The sequence below is a fragment of the Sapajus apella genome, unplaced genomic scaffold, assembly GCF_009761245.1.
Source record: "Sapajus apella isolate SASKATOON/1434 unplaced genomic scaffold, GSC_monkey_1.0 scaffold19, whole genome shotgun sequence".
In the NCBI taxonomy this organism is placed as follows: Eukaryota; Metazoa; Chordata; class Mammalia; order Primates; family Cebidae; genus Sapajus; species Sapajus apella.
The window spans coordinates 15,447,632-15,463,080 of record NW_022436959.1 but is presented as its reverse complement, the minus strand read 5'-3'; the positions used below and the strand labels follow the sequence as shown (position 1 = coordinate 15,463,080).

The 15,449-nt window shown below is 37.6% G+C and overlaps 1 protein-coding gene across 1 annotated transcript in view; it reads left to right on the top strand.

Annotated features, from left to right (window-relative positions):
• DNAH11 (dynein axonemal heavy chain 11) overlaps positions 1-15,449 on the top strand; it is a 406,504-nt gene that overhangs the window by 192,779 nt on the left and 198,276 nt on the right. The window contains exons 36-39 of the mRNA XM_032287021.1: positions 7,095-7,233; positions 12,001-12,093; positions 13,701-13,895; positions 14,674-14,751. Of these exons, the coding sequence (XP_032142912.1) occupies positions 7,095-7,233; positions 12,001-12,093; positions 13,701-13,895; positions 14,674-14,751 (505 nt within the window). The remainder of the gene's footprint in view (positions 1-7,094; positions 7,234-12,000; positions 12,094-13,700; positions 13,896-14,673; positions 14,752-15,449) is intronic.

Below are 15,449 nucleotides of genomic sequence, written 5' to 3'. Positions count from 1 at the left end.
ACGCTTAGCAGGAGTCTATAAAAGAACGTGTGTTGCTACATCTAATATCAGTTATGATTCACTTATAATTTAAGTCAACTTCATTCAGATGCCACTTTTTTTGGTTCAGTTTTCCAGAAAACTGTGTATTACAATCTTACAGAGTTAAACTGTGGTTTATGTTTTTTTAGAGAATGAGCCATCAGGTTTAGAGATATCATTCTGAGGTCTATCACCCTACTAGGTAATAGTAAAAACATTCAGGTGTAATTTAATATAATCAAGTGACTAGTGGGGAAAACACAACCACAATCAAGGTACAGAATATTTTCATACCCCCAGAAGTTCTCTTCTGCCTCTTTGAAGTGAGCCTCCCATACCAATGATATTCTTTCTGTGATTATAGATTACATTTGTCATTCCTAGAGTTCATGTAGATGAAATCGAACACTATGTACTTATTTGTGTCTGGCTTCTTTGAAGATTGTGGTTTTGAGATTTATCCAAGTTGTTGAGCATATCAGTAGTTTGTTCCTCTTTCTCACTGATTAGTATTCTACTATATACACCTACTGCAATTTGTTGAACCGTTCACTAGTTGATGGACACTTGGGCTATTTCCAGTTTGGGGTATTATGAATAAAGCAGCTATGAACATTCATGTATAATCTTTATATAAACATATATTTTTATTTCTTTGGGGCAGATATTTATGGCTGGAATTGCTGGTGTACATGGTGAATGTATGTTTTACTTATAAGAATCTGCCAGTCTGGATTCCAAAGTGATTTTACAAGTTTACACCCTTACCATCAATGTATGAGAATTCTAGGTGCTCACATTCTTGTCAAAAATTGATATTGTCAGCCTTTTTAAATTTTAGCCAATTTAATAGGTAGTGGTATATCATCATAGGTTTAGTTTGCATTTCCATGATGGCTAATGATGTTGAGCCTCTTTTACATACTTTCTATTGCTATACCATCTTTTGTGAAATGCTGTATTCTACATCAGTTTGTTAAATACATACATTGCAAATGTTTTTTCTCTCAGTTTGTGGCTTGCCTTTTCATTTTCTTGTGTTCATCAAAGATAGAAGTTTTAAATGTGATAAAATACAGTTGAACAATTTGTTTTGTTGTTAATATACTATCCAAGAAAATTTGCTTAGCCCCAGCTTGCAAAACTTTTTAACCATGTTTTCTTTTATAAGCTTTATGGTTTTATAGTTTTCGTATGGGTTTTCTTCTTTATTCTGTTACTATGCTGAACTAAATTGATTGATTTTCAAATGCTAAGCAGTCTTTCAATGTTGCATTCCAGAAATAAGCTTCACTAGATCAGTAGGTATTTTATTAATAGGTACTGCTGGATTCAATATGACAGTGTTTTGTTAAGGAATTTTTAAAAATCTATACCATGAGGGATATTGTTCTATACTGTCTTTTCTTGTAAAATTTTTGTCTGGCTTTGGCATCAGAGTAATACTGACTTCATGAACTAAGTTGGCAAGTGTTTTCTTCTCTATCTTCTTAAGAGTTTGTGTAGAATTGCTATTATTTACTTCTGAAGTATTTGATTGAATTAATCAGTGAGGCCATCTGGACCTACAGATTTTTACTGGAATTTCTCTAATAATAAATTCAGTTTGTATAATAGATATGAGGCTTTCCTGATTTTTAATTTTTCTTGATTTCATTTTGGTAATTTAAACCTTTTAAGGAACTTATTGGTGTTATCTAGATAGTTGAATCTATTGGCACACATTTGTTCATTGTGCTAGTCCGTTCTCACACTGCTGTAAATAACTACCTGAGATTCGGTAATTAATGAAGAAAAGAGGCTTAATTGACTCGAAGTTCCAGAGGCTCTACAGGAAGCATGTTAGGAGGCCTCGGGAAACTTACACTGATGGCAGAAGGCAAAGAGGAAAGCAAGCACATTTTACATGGCAGAGCAGTAGAGACAGAATGTGCATGAAGTGGGGAAGTGCCACACACGTTGAAACCATCATATCTCATGAGAACCCATTCAACATCATGAAAATGGCATGGGGAAAATCTGCCATGATCCAGTTACCTTCCACCACATCCCTCCTCCAACTTTGAACTACAATTCAACATGAGATTTGGGTGGGGACACAGAGCCAAACCATGTCATTCATAATATTCCCTTGTTATTATTTTTTAAATTTTTATTATACTTTAAGTTCTGGGATACATGTGCAGAACATGCAGGTTTGTTACATAGGTATACACGTGCCATTGTGGTTTGCTGCACCCATCAATCTGTCATCTAGGTTTAAAGCCCCGTATGCATTAGGTATTTGTCCTAATGCTGTCCCTTCCCTTGCCCTCCATCCACTGGCAGGCCCCAGTGTGTGACATTTCCCTGTGTTCATGTGTCCTCATTATTCAATTCCCACTTATGAGTGAGAACATGTGGTGTTTGGTTTTATGTTCCTGTGTTGGTTTGCTGAAAGTGATGGTTTCCAGTTTCATCCATGTCCCTGTAAACAACATTAACTCATTCTTTTTTGTGGCTGCATAGTATTCCGTGGTGCATTATGTGCCATGTTTTCTTGATCCAGTCATCACTGATGTGCATTTGGGTTAGTTCCAAGTCTTTGCTATTGTAAATAGTGCTGCAAGAAACATATGTGTGTGTGTGTGTGTGTCTTTATATTAGAATGATTTATAATCCTTTGGGTATAGGCCCATTAATGGGATTGCTGGGTCAAATGGCATTTCTGGTTCTAGACCCTTGAGGAATCGCCACACTGTCTTCCATAATGGTTGATCTAATTTACACTCCCATCAACCATGTAAAAGCGTTCCTATTTCTCCACATCCTCACCGGCATCTGTTGTTTCCTGACTTTTTAATGATCACCATTCTAACTGGTTTGAAATGGTAACTCATTGTGATTTTGATTTGCATTTCTCTAATGACCAGTGATGATGAGCTTTTTTTCATATGTTTGAACTCCCATTCACAATTGCCACAAAGAGAATAAAATTCCTAGGAATACAACTTACATGGGATGTGAAGGAGAATATAGGGTCCAGCCCTACAGGGTTCTGTGAGCCCCTCCTGGCTGGTGTGGAGACGAGAAATTGTAGAAATAAGACATAAGACATGAAGATATTTGTCCTAATGCTCTCCCTCCCCTTGCCTGGGGAAAAGAGAGTTTGGGCCTGGGGGTCCACTGCTAACCAAATCTCAGAGACCAGCAGTAGCCCCGAATGCTGGGATGCTCTCAATTTTATTGAGTTGCAAATCTGGGGGTGGGGTAGGTAGGGCGTGGTCTTGTTGGTCAGATACTGGGGGCAGGGTAGATGGGGCATGGCAGTGATTGGGTGAAGTACACCATGAGTCATTCAGGTAGGGGCTCAGGAATTTCTGGCACCCAAAGTGAGGTAAGGAGCATAATGCATCAGCACTTTTCCCATATTTATCATTAAAGAACTAAGACATTAAGATTTATATTACTATTACTGATTATCTTTTCTAAGAAAAAAGGAACCAAGTGCAGAGCAGAACATGAGAGTGGACATGGAATGTGACTGCTGCAGCGCAGCATCACATAGAGACAATTAAGCCCCTGGATATTTGTCAGTTTACCTGACAGCTGTCAGGCCTTACACAAGAGCATCAAGAAGCGGAGTTTTCTCCTAATTCCTCTGGGGTAGGAGATGTCTCAGTCATCTTGGACATCTCCTTTCCTAGCTGGCTAAACTGCAGGCGTTTTCCCAGTGCTGAGACTGCCGCACAGCCAAAGCACCCTCCAGCAGTCCTTATGCAGCCCCTTAGAGAGCTTAGAGCATCTTGCCTTAGTGTCATTCATTTCACAATGTCACCCCAGATTCACACTTATGACCTGAGAGGCATTAGTAAAAGGTTCACACTTACGACCTGAGAGGCATTAGTAAAAGAATTAAGATCACCTATGAATAACTAAAATCACATATCCATAACTAGTAACTACTAAGGTTATATTTCTAGTTACTTTCTTCTTCTTTATACGGAAATAGGCTGAGGCTTTTTGCCCCTGCCTCGGCACTTGTGGGATCTCCTCCCTAGAGGAGAACTATAAACTACTGCTCAGGGAAATAAGAGGGGACACAAACAAATAGAAAAACATTACACGCTCATGGATAGGAAGAATCAATATTATGAAAATGGCCATACCACCCAAAGTAATTTATAGATTCCATGTTCTTACCATGAAGCTACTATTGACTTTCTTCACAGAATTAGAAAAAACTGCTTTAAATTTTACTTGGAACCAAAGAAGAGCCCATATAGCCAAGACAATCCTAAGCAAAAAGAACAAAGCTGGAGGCCTCATGCTACCTGACTTCAAACTATAGTACAAGGTTGCAGTAACCAAAACAGCATGGTACTAATAGCAAAACAGAGATATAAACCAATGGAACAGAACAGAGGCCTCAGAAGTAACACCGCACATCTACAACCATCTGATGTTTGGCAAACCTGACAAACACAAGCAATGGGGAAAGGATTCCCTATGTAATAAATGATACTGAGAAAACTGGCTAGCCATATGCAGAAAACAGAAACTGGACTCCGTCCTTACAACTTATACAAAAATTAACTCAAGATAGATTAAAGACTTCAACATAGACTCTAAAACCATAAAAGCCCTAGAAGGAAACCTAGGAATACCACTTAGGACATAGGCAATATCACTCAGGGCAAAGACTTTGTGACTAAAACACTAAAGCAATGGCAACAAAAGCCAAAATTGACAAATGAGATCAATTAAACTAAAGAGCTTCTGCACAGCAAAAGAAACTATCATCAGAGTAAACAGGCAACCTACAGAATGGGAGAAAATTTTTGTAATCTATCTAGCTGACAAAGTTCTAATACCCAGAATCTAGAAGGAACTTCAGCTTACAAGAAAAAAAAAAAAACATCAAAAACTGGGTGAAGGATATGAACAGACACTTTTCAAAAGAAGACATTTATGAGGCCAATATTCCCTTATTGTATGTAGTGATGACTTGAGTTCCATGACTGATAAATGGATAACTTAAATCTTTTCTCTCTTCCTTTTTCTTTGATGATAAGCTAGAGGATTATTAATTTTATTTTGGGATATTATTTAGGGCTCTCAACATGTGTGTTTACCTATTCAGTGTGCTTTCAAAATAATAATATTCCACTTCACATATATTCTGAGAACCTCTACAGTTTTTAGTGTGATCTTTTTCCATTATTTTAAGCCTGGAGTTTGCTTGCCCATTCATCTAGATATTTAACCATAATTTTATTTGTATTTTCTTCTAATTTTTATAGTGTTACTGTACTTATTAAATGTAATTCATCTGATGAGAACTTATTTTGGTTGGTAATATGAAATGAGTGTTTAAACAGTTATTTACCCTAATAGTTAATCAGTTATTCTAACTAATTATTCTAACATCCTGTATTGAATGTTTTCCTTTCCTCATAACAGCTTTCTCTAGCATAGTAATTTTTTAATGTCTAACTTTCTTGAAAAAATCTGGATAGAGAATAACCTTTCTAGAAATAAATGTAATAACTACAGAATAGCTTTGTTTGAAAACTGTGTGCCTTTCCAGTGTTCTATTTGTGACCCAACTTATCTCATACTGTCTTTCATTTGGGACTTGAAATTTGAAAATGTTTTGTGAATTTTTAATAATTTTTGTTTAATGGATGATGAAAGCATTATTCACGCGTGGAAGCTGTATTCTTGCGCCTTTGGAGTGTTCTGATTCCACCACTCAGCAACCATGAGGCCTACAGCCTGTGCTTGAACTTCAGGAAACATCAGTCTGCATCTCTGTAAAATAAAGATAAGAGGAATGGGCACCTCATAGTGTTGTGGTGGTTAAGTGAGAGAGTGCATAAAAAGATTTTAGCACCCTATATGTTATGAAGTGCTCAATAAAAATTAGTTGTCTATATTAATGTAGATATAAAATATATAGCTATGCTAGCCTTTCTCCATTTACTCTTCATCATCTTCCGTCATATGATGAAGAGTAATAAATGTGTAAAAAAAAATGAGGTCAGTTAAGATAGAAGAGGTATTGAATAACCTAAATCCAAAGATACTTTAAGATTTGATGTTCAGGATTAAAATCAGGTTTTCATGAAATAGACTATAATTATATTTATAAAACCAGTTGGTAGGTATTACTGGAATGTATACTTTAAGAAGTATAAAATAATGAGCTTATTTATTTATATACTGTTCTTTGCACTTAACTTCAGTTAGGTGGAATTTTTTCAAACGTTGCTGAGAATAGCAACTGTCTTTGGAGAGGGACTTTTTGGAAGTCCCTCTCCAAAAGAAAGGGGATTTGAAGCTATGTTTTTCTAAATGTGCCCTTTGCAAGTCTATCCAAGTTGGCCCTAGGCAGTGGTGAGCTGGAGACGGCTGGTACAAGCTCTCAAGAGCTGATGGTTCAGTTTTCATGAATTTTCCGAGTTGATTCTTCAGTTTAATGAAAACTAAATTTTATCAACTTTTGATTCAGTAAATTGTATTAAAAACAAAGGTGATAAACACTCCAAACTGGTCACTTTATAATTATTTATTTTACTGATATTTATGCTCTTGAGGTTATTTCTCTTTTGTGTCTGTATGATGGTATGCTTCTCAGCTCAACACTTTGTGACATTGTGTTGGTAGCTGGGAATCAGCCATGGTAGAAGGATTTATTCATTGGAAATAAGCAAATGCTATTTTTTAGACAGCTGGTTGTCAAAACATTAACCAGCACACCACAGGAAAAGGCTGGCCCCTAGCTCAAAACATCACTATTCCTCTTTCTGCGTAACAGCTTATACCAGAAGTCTACAGAATGTATTCATGGATTTTCTTTGAACTCCTATGCCTGTGCTGCTGCCATTCCAGACTTTCATTTTTTGCGTTTAGTAATGAGTGGACATTTTTTTAGTTGAAGTGAAGGGTCTTATTAGCTGTGATTGACAGTCATAATTATGACCTGCTTAGGAATGGTTAAAATGTTGGCATCAATTAATCACTTGATTTCAGTAATTTGTACTTATCACCCTGTCACATTTTAAAACAAAAAATTCATATTTACTTTTTAGACCCTGTGCCATGGTGGCCCCTGACATTGAGCTAATCTGTGAAATCATGTTAGTTGCTGAAGGTTTTGTGGATGCACGCTCATTAGCCCGAAAGTTCATTACATTGTACACACTTTGCAAGGAACTCCTCTCCAAGCAGGTGAGGGATCATTTGTTATGTTTTCTTGGTTTTTATATACCACTGAGAAAGCTTTTGAAATGTGAATCCTAGGTAATTTATTATTCAAATTACATTAGACATTAAAAAATATTTGTACGTTCTTTTTAAATTTCAATAGTTGGATGGAACAGGTGTTTTTTGGTTACATGAATAAGTTCTTGAGCGGTAATTTCTGAAATCATGGTGTACCCATCACCTGAGGAGTGTATGCTGTACCCAGTGTGTAGTCTTTTATCCCTCACCCCCCCTCCCATATTTTCCCCCAAGTCCCCGTAGGCCATTATATCATTCTTAGAACTTTGCATCCTCATTGCTTAGCTCCCACTTATAAGTGAGAACATGTGATATTTGGTTTTCTGTTCTTGAGTTACTTCACTTAGAATAATGGTCTCTGCCTCCATCCAGGGGCTGCAAATGCCATTATTTCATTCCTTTTTATGATTGAGTAGTATTCCATGGTATATATGTACCACATTTTTCCGTTTCCACTCATTGGTTGATGGACATTTAGGCTAGTCCATATTTTTGCAATTGCAAATTGTGCTGCCAGAAATAGGTGTGTGCAGGTGTCTTTTTCATTTAGTGACTTCTTTTCCTCTGCGCAGATACCTAGTAGTGAGGTTGCTGGATCAAATGGAGATTCCTTTAAAAAACCTAAAACTACCATTTGATCTGACATTAGAAATATTTTCTATAAATTTTGAAAAGCTTATTTTGTAATTTTTAATTTTTTCTGAAATTAGAGACATTTGAGTTCTGATATTTTATTTGTATTAATACATGTTTTAATCAATGAGCTATGTGATTTTCTTTATCAATTCTGTAATTATAAATGGAATTTTGTGTTGCCTCCCTTTCTTCACGAAAATGTTATTTTCTAGTACAATAGGGCAGGAGTGCTCATAAGAGTAAGGCAAGGCTAATCTTCTGAAGACTATCTGAAGGAAGGTTAAAATTATTCTCATTTATTGGTAATTCTTTATTTAAAGGTAGGGTTGATTGTTTTTTTGTTCTTCTAAATGTTTCCTCTACAATTTCCTTGTCTCTAAAATGGATCAAATTGACATACTCTCCACTCACCAATCATAAGCTTCTCATGGATTTATTGAAGTTGCTGATAAGCCACAGAAATTACATATAAGCATCAATATTTTACAGTTTAGCCATATGGTCATTTTTGACTTTTGGTCTCTTAATAACATTTCATTAATTACTGGTGACGTTATTCTGTAGCCAAAATGAAAGTATTGTGCCAGTGCACTCCAGCCTGGGCAACAGAGCAAGACTCCATCTCAAAAAAAAAAAAAGAAAGTATCAAAATACCACAGTTAGAACCACACAGTTACCTTATTGCCAGGTATTCATTTTAACTTGCTGATTGTTAGGGCACGATATGGATGGCATACGACAGAAACTTATGTTGTCCTGTGGTAACTGAATTTACATGGGGGGTGGAATCATAATTTTTAACAGTTGTCTCTGGATAAGATTATGGGTAGTTTTTATTTTCTTTATTCTTACAATCTATTTTTTTTAATGAGCCTTTTTTTTTTTTTTTTTTTTTTTTGGCAGTCTCAGTCTTTTTCCAGAATGGAGTGCAGTGGCATGATCTCGGCTCACTGCAACCTCTGCCTCCTGGGTTTAAGTCATTCTCCTGCCTCAGCCTCCCAAGTAGTTGGGACTACAGGTGCGCACCACCACACCCAGCTAATTTTTGTATTTTTAGTAGAGATGAGGTTTCACCTTGGTGGCCAAGATGGTCTCAATTTCTTTACCTCATAATCCGCCTGCCTCAGCCTTCTAAAGTGTTGGTAATACAGGTGTGAGCCACCACACCTCACCAAGCCTATTTTAATTTTGCGATGGTAAAAAGTCAGAAGAAAAACTGTAATAGAGTCCAGGGAATGTTGAGTTTCAACTATATCCATTTTCAATAGTGACATTTAAACATTTAGTGAGCATCTACTATATCTAAGTAATGTCCTTTTGCTGACCATGATGAATGGGGAAGATACAAAACAAACACCCAGATTTCAGACTTTGAAGAATTTAGGTAATTCAGTTTACATGACATAAAAATTGGGAGACAATGGAGAATGAAAAGATTATTCGAGTTTTCAGGGAAGAAAGAAACCAATATTTACTGAATGGGTACCATGTGTTATATTACAAAACTGTCAAAAGAAGGTTACAAGTTTGTTTTTATTAGCCCTGTTATACAGATGAGAAGACTGAGCAAAACAACCCTGAGTCCATATAGCTAACAAGTGGTAAGAGCAGGATTTGACTTCATTTCTTTCTAATTCTGTCTAGGACACATCTGTAGCCAATTACAAGAGGAAGGTGTTGGGAGTACAGGTAGAACAAAGAAGGAAAGAGTTCGCTAACTCAGAAATGTTACAGATGATGTGAGCTGGAAAAAATCTGGCCAGGACAGAAGAGCTGGGTTAGGAACACAATTCTTGGATACCTTTCTGTGCTCCAGAAATTAATTTGGGGAAAATAGTAGACATTTTTGGCCAATTGAATGATATAATGAAAATGATGAAGATAATTTTAGCAATTTGCATTGTTTAAATGTTTAGGAGAGGCACCAAGTACTCTGAAATCTGTGGTCCAGAATTTCTTCTGCATCCTCTCCTTTATTTGTCACTGCAATAACGTAACCACCTCCCAGCTTGAAACTCTGGCTCTTGGAAATACCATTTGACCCAGCAATCCCATTACTGGGTATATATCCAAAGGTTTATAAATCATTCTACTGTAAAGACACATGTACACGTATGTTTATTGCAGCACTATTCACAATAGCAAAGACTTGGAACCAGTCCAAATGCCCATCAGTGATAGACTGGATAAAGAAAATGTGGCACATATACACCATGAAATGCTATGCAGTCATAAAAAAGGATGAGTTCATGTCCTTTGCGGGGACATGGAAGAAGGTGGAAACCATCATTCTCAGCACACTAACATAAGAACAGAAAACCAAACACCATCTATTCTGACTCATAGTGGAGTTGAACAACAAGAACACATGAACATAGGGAGGGGAACGTCACACACCAGGGCCTGTCAGGGGTGTGGGGGACTAGGGGAGGGATAGCATTAGGAGAAATACCCAACATAGATGACAGGCTGAGGGTGCAGCAAACCACCATGGTACATGTATATCTATGTAACCTGCACGTTCTGCACATGTATCCCAGAGCTTAAAGTATGAAAAAAAGACTGGTTTTCCTCCTCCTTTTCCTCTTCAAGCTTCATCCTACTCCATCAGTGGCTTTCAAATGATTTTTTACTCTTTTTTGTTTGTTTGTTTTGTCTTGGGACAGGGTTTCACTTTGTTACCCAGACTGGAGTGCAGTGACGTGATCATGGCTGGCCGCAGCCTCAACCTCCCTGGTTCAAGCAATCTTCCCACCTCAGCCTCCTAAGTAACTGAGACTTTAGGCATGCACCACCACACCCAGCTAATTTTTGTATTTCTTGCAGGGATGGGATTTTCTCCATTTTCCCCAGGCTGGTCTGGAACTCCTGGGCTGAAGCAATCCACCCACCTCAGCCTCCCAAAGTGCCGAGATTACAGGCATGAGCCACCACACCCAGCCACTTTTTCCTCTTATTTGCATCATACCCTGGTGTTTTACATTTCATTCTATTTTATTACAGACAAAAATGATGGTTGAGACCTACTAAATTGATTTATTATCCACTAATGGAGTAAATGGGATATTTACACATGTAATATTGTTTCAGTGCCCACACAAAATTTGTATTCACATTAACTCACTTTACTCCTACAACCACTTATAAAGTAGGTGGGTGCTTTTATCTGCCTTTTTATAGCTGATGATTCTGAGGCTCTGGGAGGTAAAGTGTTTTTCCCACAGACACAGCTGAGAGACATTTGAGAGATGAGTTGTTACTATGTAGGTTGTAGGTGGACAGCAAAAGAGAGAAGGCCAGTCCTGTGTACGCAGTTGATTCATTCGGGATTCCTTTACAGAGCATCCGCCCTGTGCCGTACACTGTGCTAGGCCCGAGAGGATGGTGAATATGGGAAATAAGTTTATCCTGAGAAAAAGCCAGAAGAAAAAATGTAATTGGACCCAGGGAGTGTGGAGTTGCAATTGTATCCAATCTCAGAAGTGATATTCTGAGATCCTCCAGGAGCTCAGAGCCTGTGGGAGGAATCTTCGTTAGGGATAATGTTGAAGTCTCAAAATAATATAACTGAATCTTCATGACACGGTTTTTATTATATTATGTGCCAGCATCTAGGCCAAAGTGTCTGAGTGATTAGGAAGTGGAGTAATTAGGGCCATTAGAGATTGAAGCCTGGGAAGAGGTAGAATATCAGGGCCCTTGGCGAAACCAGCTCAGCTGGAGAAATAAGCTTCAGGTTGGAGGTGAAGACATGGAATTTGTTGAGCTACCGCATTAGCCTGTCTGTTGAGAGACTCCAGCAAGGGAGGAGGACGGAGCCTTGCGCAAATGCTGCAGTTAAGTGCTACAGAAAGGAGAGACTTGCTGACAGAGGCAGAAAAAACAGGTGAAAGAAACAGGACAACACTATGGAGACACGGTTTTTCACAATTTCAAAGAGGAGAAGAAAATGGTATTTTGAATCATTAAAGTGTGTATTTATGTGAACTGCTTTCTTTAAACTTTTAGCTCTTACCTCTGGAATGAGAATTCTGTTCCCTCAGTTTTTGAGAAAGTCAACCTGTGTTTTGATTTTAGGATCATTATGATTGGGGACTTCGTGCTATTAAATCTGTCTTGGTTGTGGCTGGCTCTCTGAAACGAGGAGATAGAAACAGACCCGAAGATCAGGTACTGCAATGCTAATAGGTTTTTGCAGAGTGAGTAACTGGCCAGTTTCACAGAAGTGAAAGTATATGCCTGGATGGTGGGGTGTGCATAGCACAACTTTTAACAAGCATAACGTCTATTGTTAATGCAGGAAATTTGAGGAGTGGTGCTACTTATGAGAGGTCACAAGTGTTTTTGAGTACAAAGAAAGGAATCTGGAAAAGAAAATGTGATTGTACAAGTACTTTTGAAATATCAGCCACAAAAGTATTTTGACAGTTATAATCAGATAATTCAGTAATCACTGATTTCCTCTGAGGAACATTTAAGAAATCTGATTGAGTTGGGATATTAATCCTGGAAAGTCAGTGAAGACATAATGGGAGAAAGTACATCCATTTCATGAGATGTAAGATGGGCATGCAGAATGAAACAGGAAGGGTAGTTTCCTAACACCAGTTTAATGCTTGATTGGTTGGTCACAGCTACTAGAGAAATGTTCTGCTCTCCTTCCTGGAAAGAAATGATAACACATCATGCATTTTTCCCTATTAAATAAGTAGTGAGAGCAATGCATATGCATTTTCAGTCTATTTTGACACTGCTATAAAGAACTCCCTGATAGTGGGTAATTTATAAAAAGGTTTAGTTGACTCACAGTTCCACAGGCTTAACAGAAAGCCTGACTGGGAGAACTCAGGAAACTGACCATCATGGAGGAAGGTGAGGAGGAAGCATGAAACTTCTTCACATGGTGGCAGGAGAGAGAGAGAGTGAAGGGGAAAGTGCCACACGCTTTTAACCCATCAGATCTCCTGAGAACTCATTATCACAAGAACAGCAAGGAGGGAATCCAGTCGCCTCCCACTAGGCTCTCCTCCAATTTGACATGAGATTTGGGTGGGGACACAAATCCAAACCATATAAATATGTATCACCATGTGTATGTGCAGTATGACCTGAGAAATAGCAAAACAACAAACCTTGATCTACTCTGTCTTTTTTTAAACTGAGGGATATTTATCATGTGATTTTCTACTTTTCTTTGCCAATATTTTTCTCTTTTCCTCTTAGTCGTAATTTAGTATTAGGTGAAGATTTTCTTTCATTTATTTGTTCTCTTGCTTTTTTATTTTTGTTAAAATGCTTAGCTCTTTCTGTAAAAGTTATCCTGATGTTTGAGTTACTGCTTTTAAAATCTTTGGCTTTCAGCCAAGGTAGATAAACAACAGAAAAACCAAAAACGTTTAAGATTTTCATTCTTAAATTCTCAGAGTACTGTGGACAAAATGATCTGATGGGTTTGATTAAATTCTGGAATTTGAGGATTCAAGAGAGAATGCCCTTAGATTCTGCCTGAAGATCAAAACAGATCACTGTCAGGGAAGGAAAAGGCCTCCTTGCTGTTCTTACTCTAAGGATTGTCCATTGTATCAGTTCACCCTTCTCATGTTCTGATATGTCAATTTCAGACATTTAACTTCCCTATTAATAGAATGCCATCTTAATGGAGAACAGTACCAATATCTCATGCTTCCCATATTAGGATTAAAAATAACAAACATCTTTAGGTATTTAGATGTTTGTTAGACCTTGTATTGGCTTTTGTATAAAATGTTTTTTTCTAGGTACTCATGAGAGCTTTAAGGGATTTCAATATGCCTAAAATAGTGACTGACGACATCCCAGTGTTTCTGGGCTTGGTCGGTGACCTGTTTCCAGCCCTAGATGTGCCCCGGAGGAGGAAGCTGCACTTTGAACAGATGGTCAGGCAGTCTACCCTGGAGCTCCGCCTGCAGCCTGAAGAGAGCTTCATCCTAAAAGTAAAAGGAGCATTTGCTTTTCATGGCAGCTATTGGGATTGTCAGTGGAAATAATCGTGGCTAATTGATACTAAAGCAAGATGTTAACTCGTACCCTAACCTTCATAGGATCTCACTATATGCTTTCAAGCATTTTCATATGGCAGTATTAAGTAAACGTTAGTAAATATTTCAGTAGCCCCACTCTATAAGGTGAAAACATAGATATGATTGTCACGGGTTTTAAATGTAAGCATACTTTTAATTAGGTTTACAAAAGTTGGTTCTTGGAGACATACACTAAAAATTTACTTTGTTCTTTCCTCCTTTTTAGAGAATATTGGAGGTAAAATTATTAGTGCATGCTTTTAATGAGGGAAGAATGACAACATGTATGAGAATAACTTAGATATCCGACGTATCAAAGGCTTGGGTATATTAATTTAGATATTTTATAGAATATAAATCATTACTCAGTTGTAGAGGGTGATTAGTTATTTATAAGAGTTTGTTCAAAAGTTCGTGGAGAGTTAATGATTTTTGTAAATAGCCCCTGCCATATACTGAGTACTGCATAAAATCATGGTTTTAGCTTCAGTCTCATCCCTGTGGTCTATGTGGGAGATCCAGGAGAAACTACACTTTGCACTTACGGTCTATTTGAACTTTCTCTGAACATACTGTTGTCAGTAGGGGCTGGCTTGGGAGTAAGGAAAGAAGAATTGGGCAAAAATGGGTAGGTTATCTTTTTGTCACCAACTCATTAAAGGAAACCAGCGACCAGCTGTTTGCTCTGCAGGTTGTCCAGCTTGAGGAGCTGTTGGCTGTGCGGCACTCCGTCTTTGTGGTTGGAAATGCAGGCACAGGAAAGAGTGAGGTATAGTAAATTGCCTAATAACTTTCAGCCATAGAAAGAACATTTGTTGTCATTGTGGTTTGGTCTATTTGCAATGTTCCTCAAAACAATTCCCCTCCATGAAGCCCACCATAATTTCGGTTCAGAATCTGAGACTATAATCTTGCTGCTTGATCAATTAACATTCTTTTTCTTGATATTGGTTGGGGGGTGGAGAATGAGAAGCAAATAGAGCATTGCATTCACATAGGAAAAGCAAGCCAAGATGAAGATTGAGCTTTCCACATGAGATGTTTAGCATCAGATACAGGCATTCTGATGGACGCCCTCCTACCTTACATACCTTTCAATACATTTATGCTTGGATTCTTTTATCAAAGATAAACATATTAAGAGACTGTGGAATAAAATACCTGGCTGGAGGATTTGATTGGCTGTAGCCACATTTATCATACCTATTTTCTTTTCCAAGTCATTCTTGACTTTCCTCCCCATATCATTAAGAAAAACAAACCCAAATATTTTCCTTCAGTACTCCTTCAGAAATGTAACCCTCTATATGGCCAAACAAAACTTAAAAATAAAAGGAAGTGGCAAAAACCACATTTTTGAGGTACCTATTATGTGCTGTGCTAGGTGCATTGTGTATGATTTATTCTGCACAACAATGATATACTATGGGTGTTATTATCCCCGTTTTTAGTTCACTGCTTGATTTT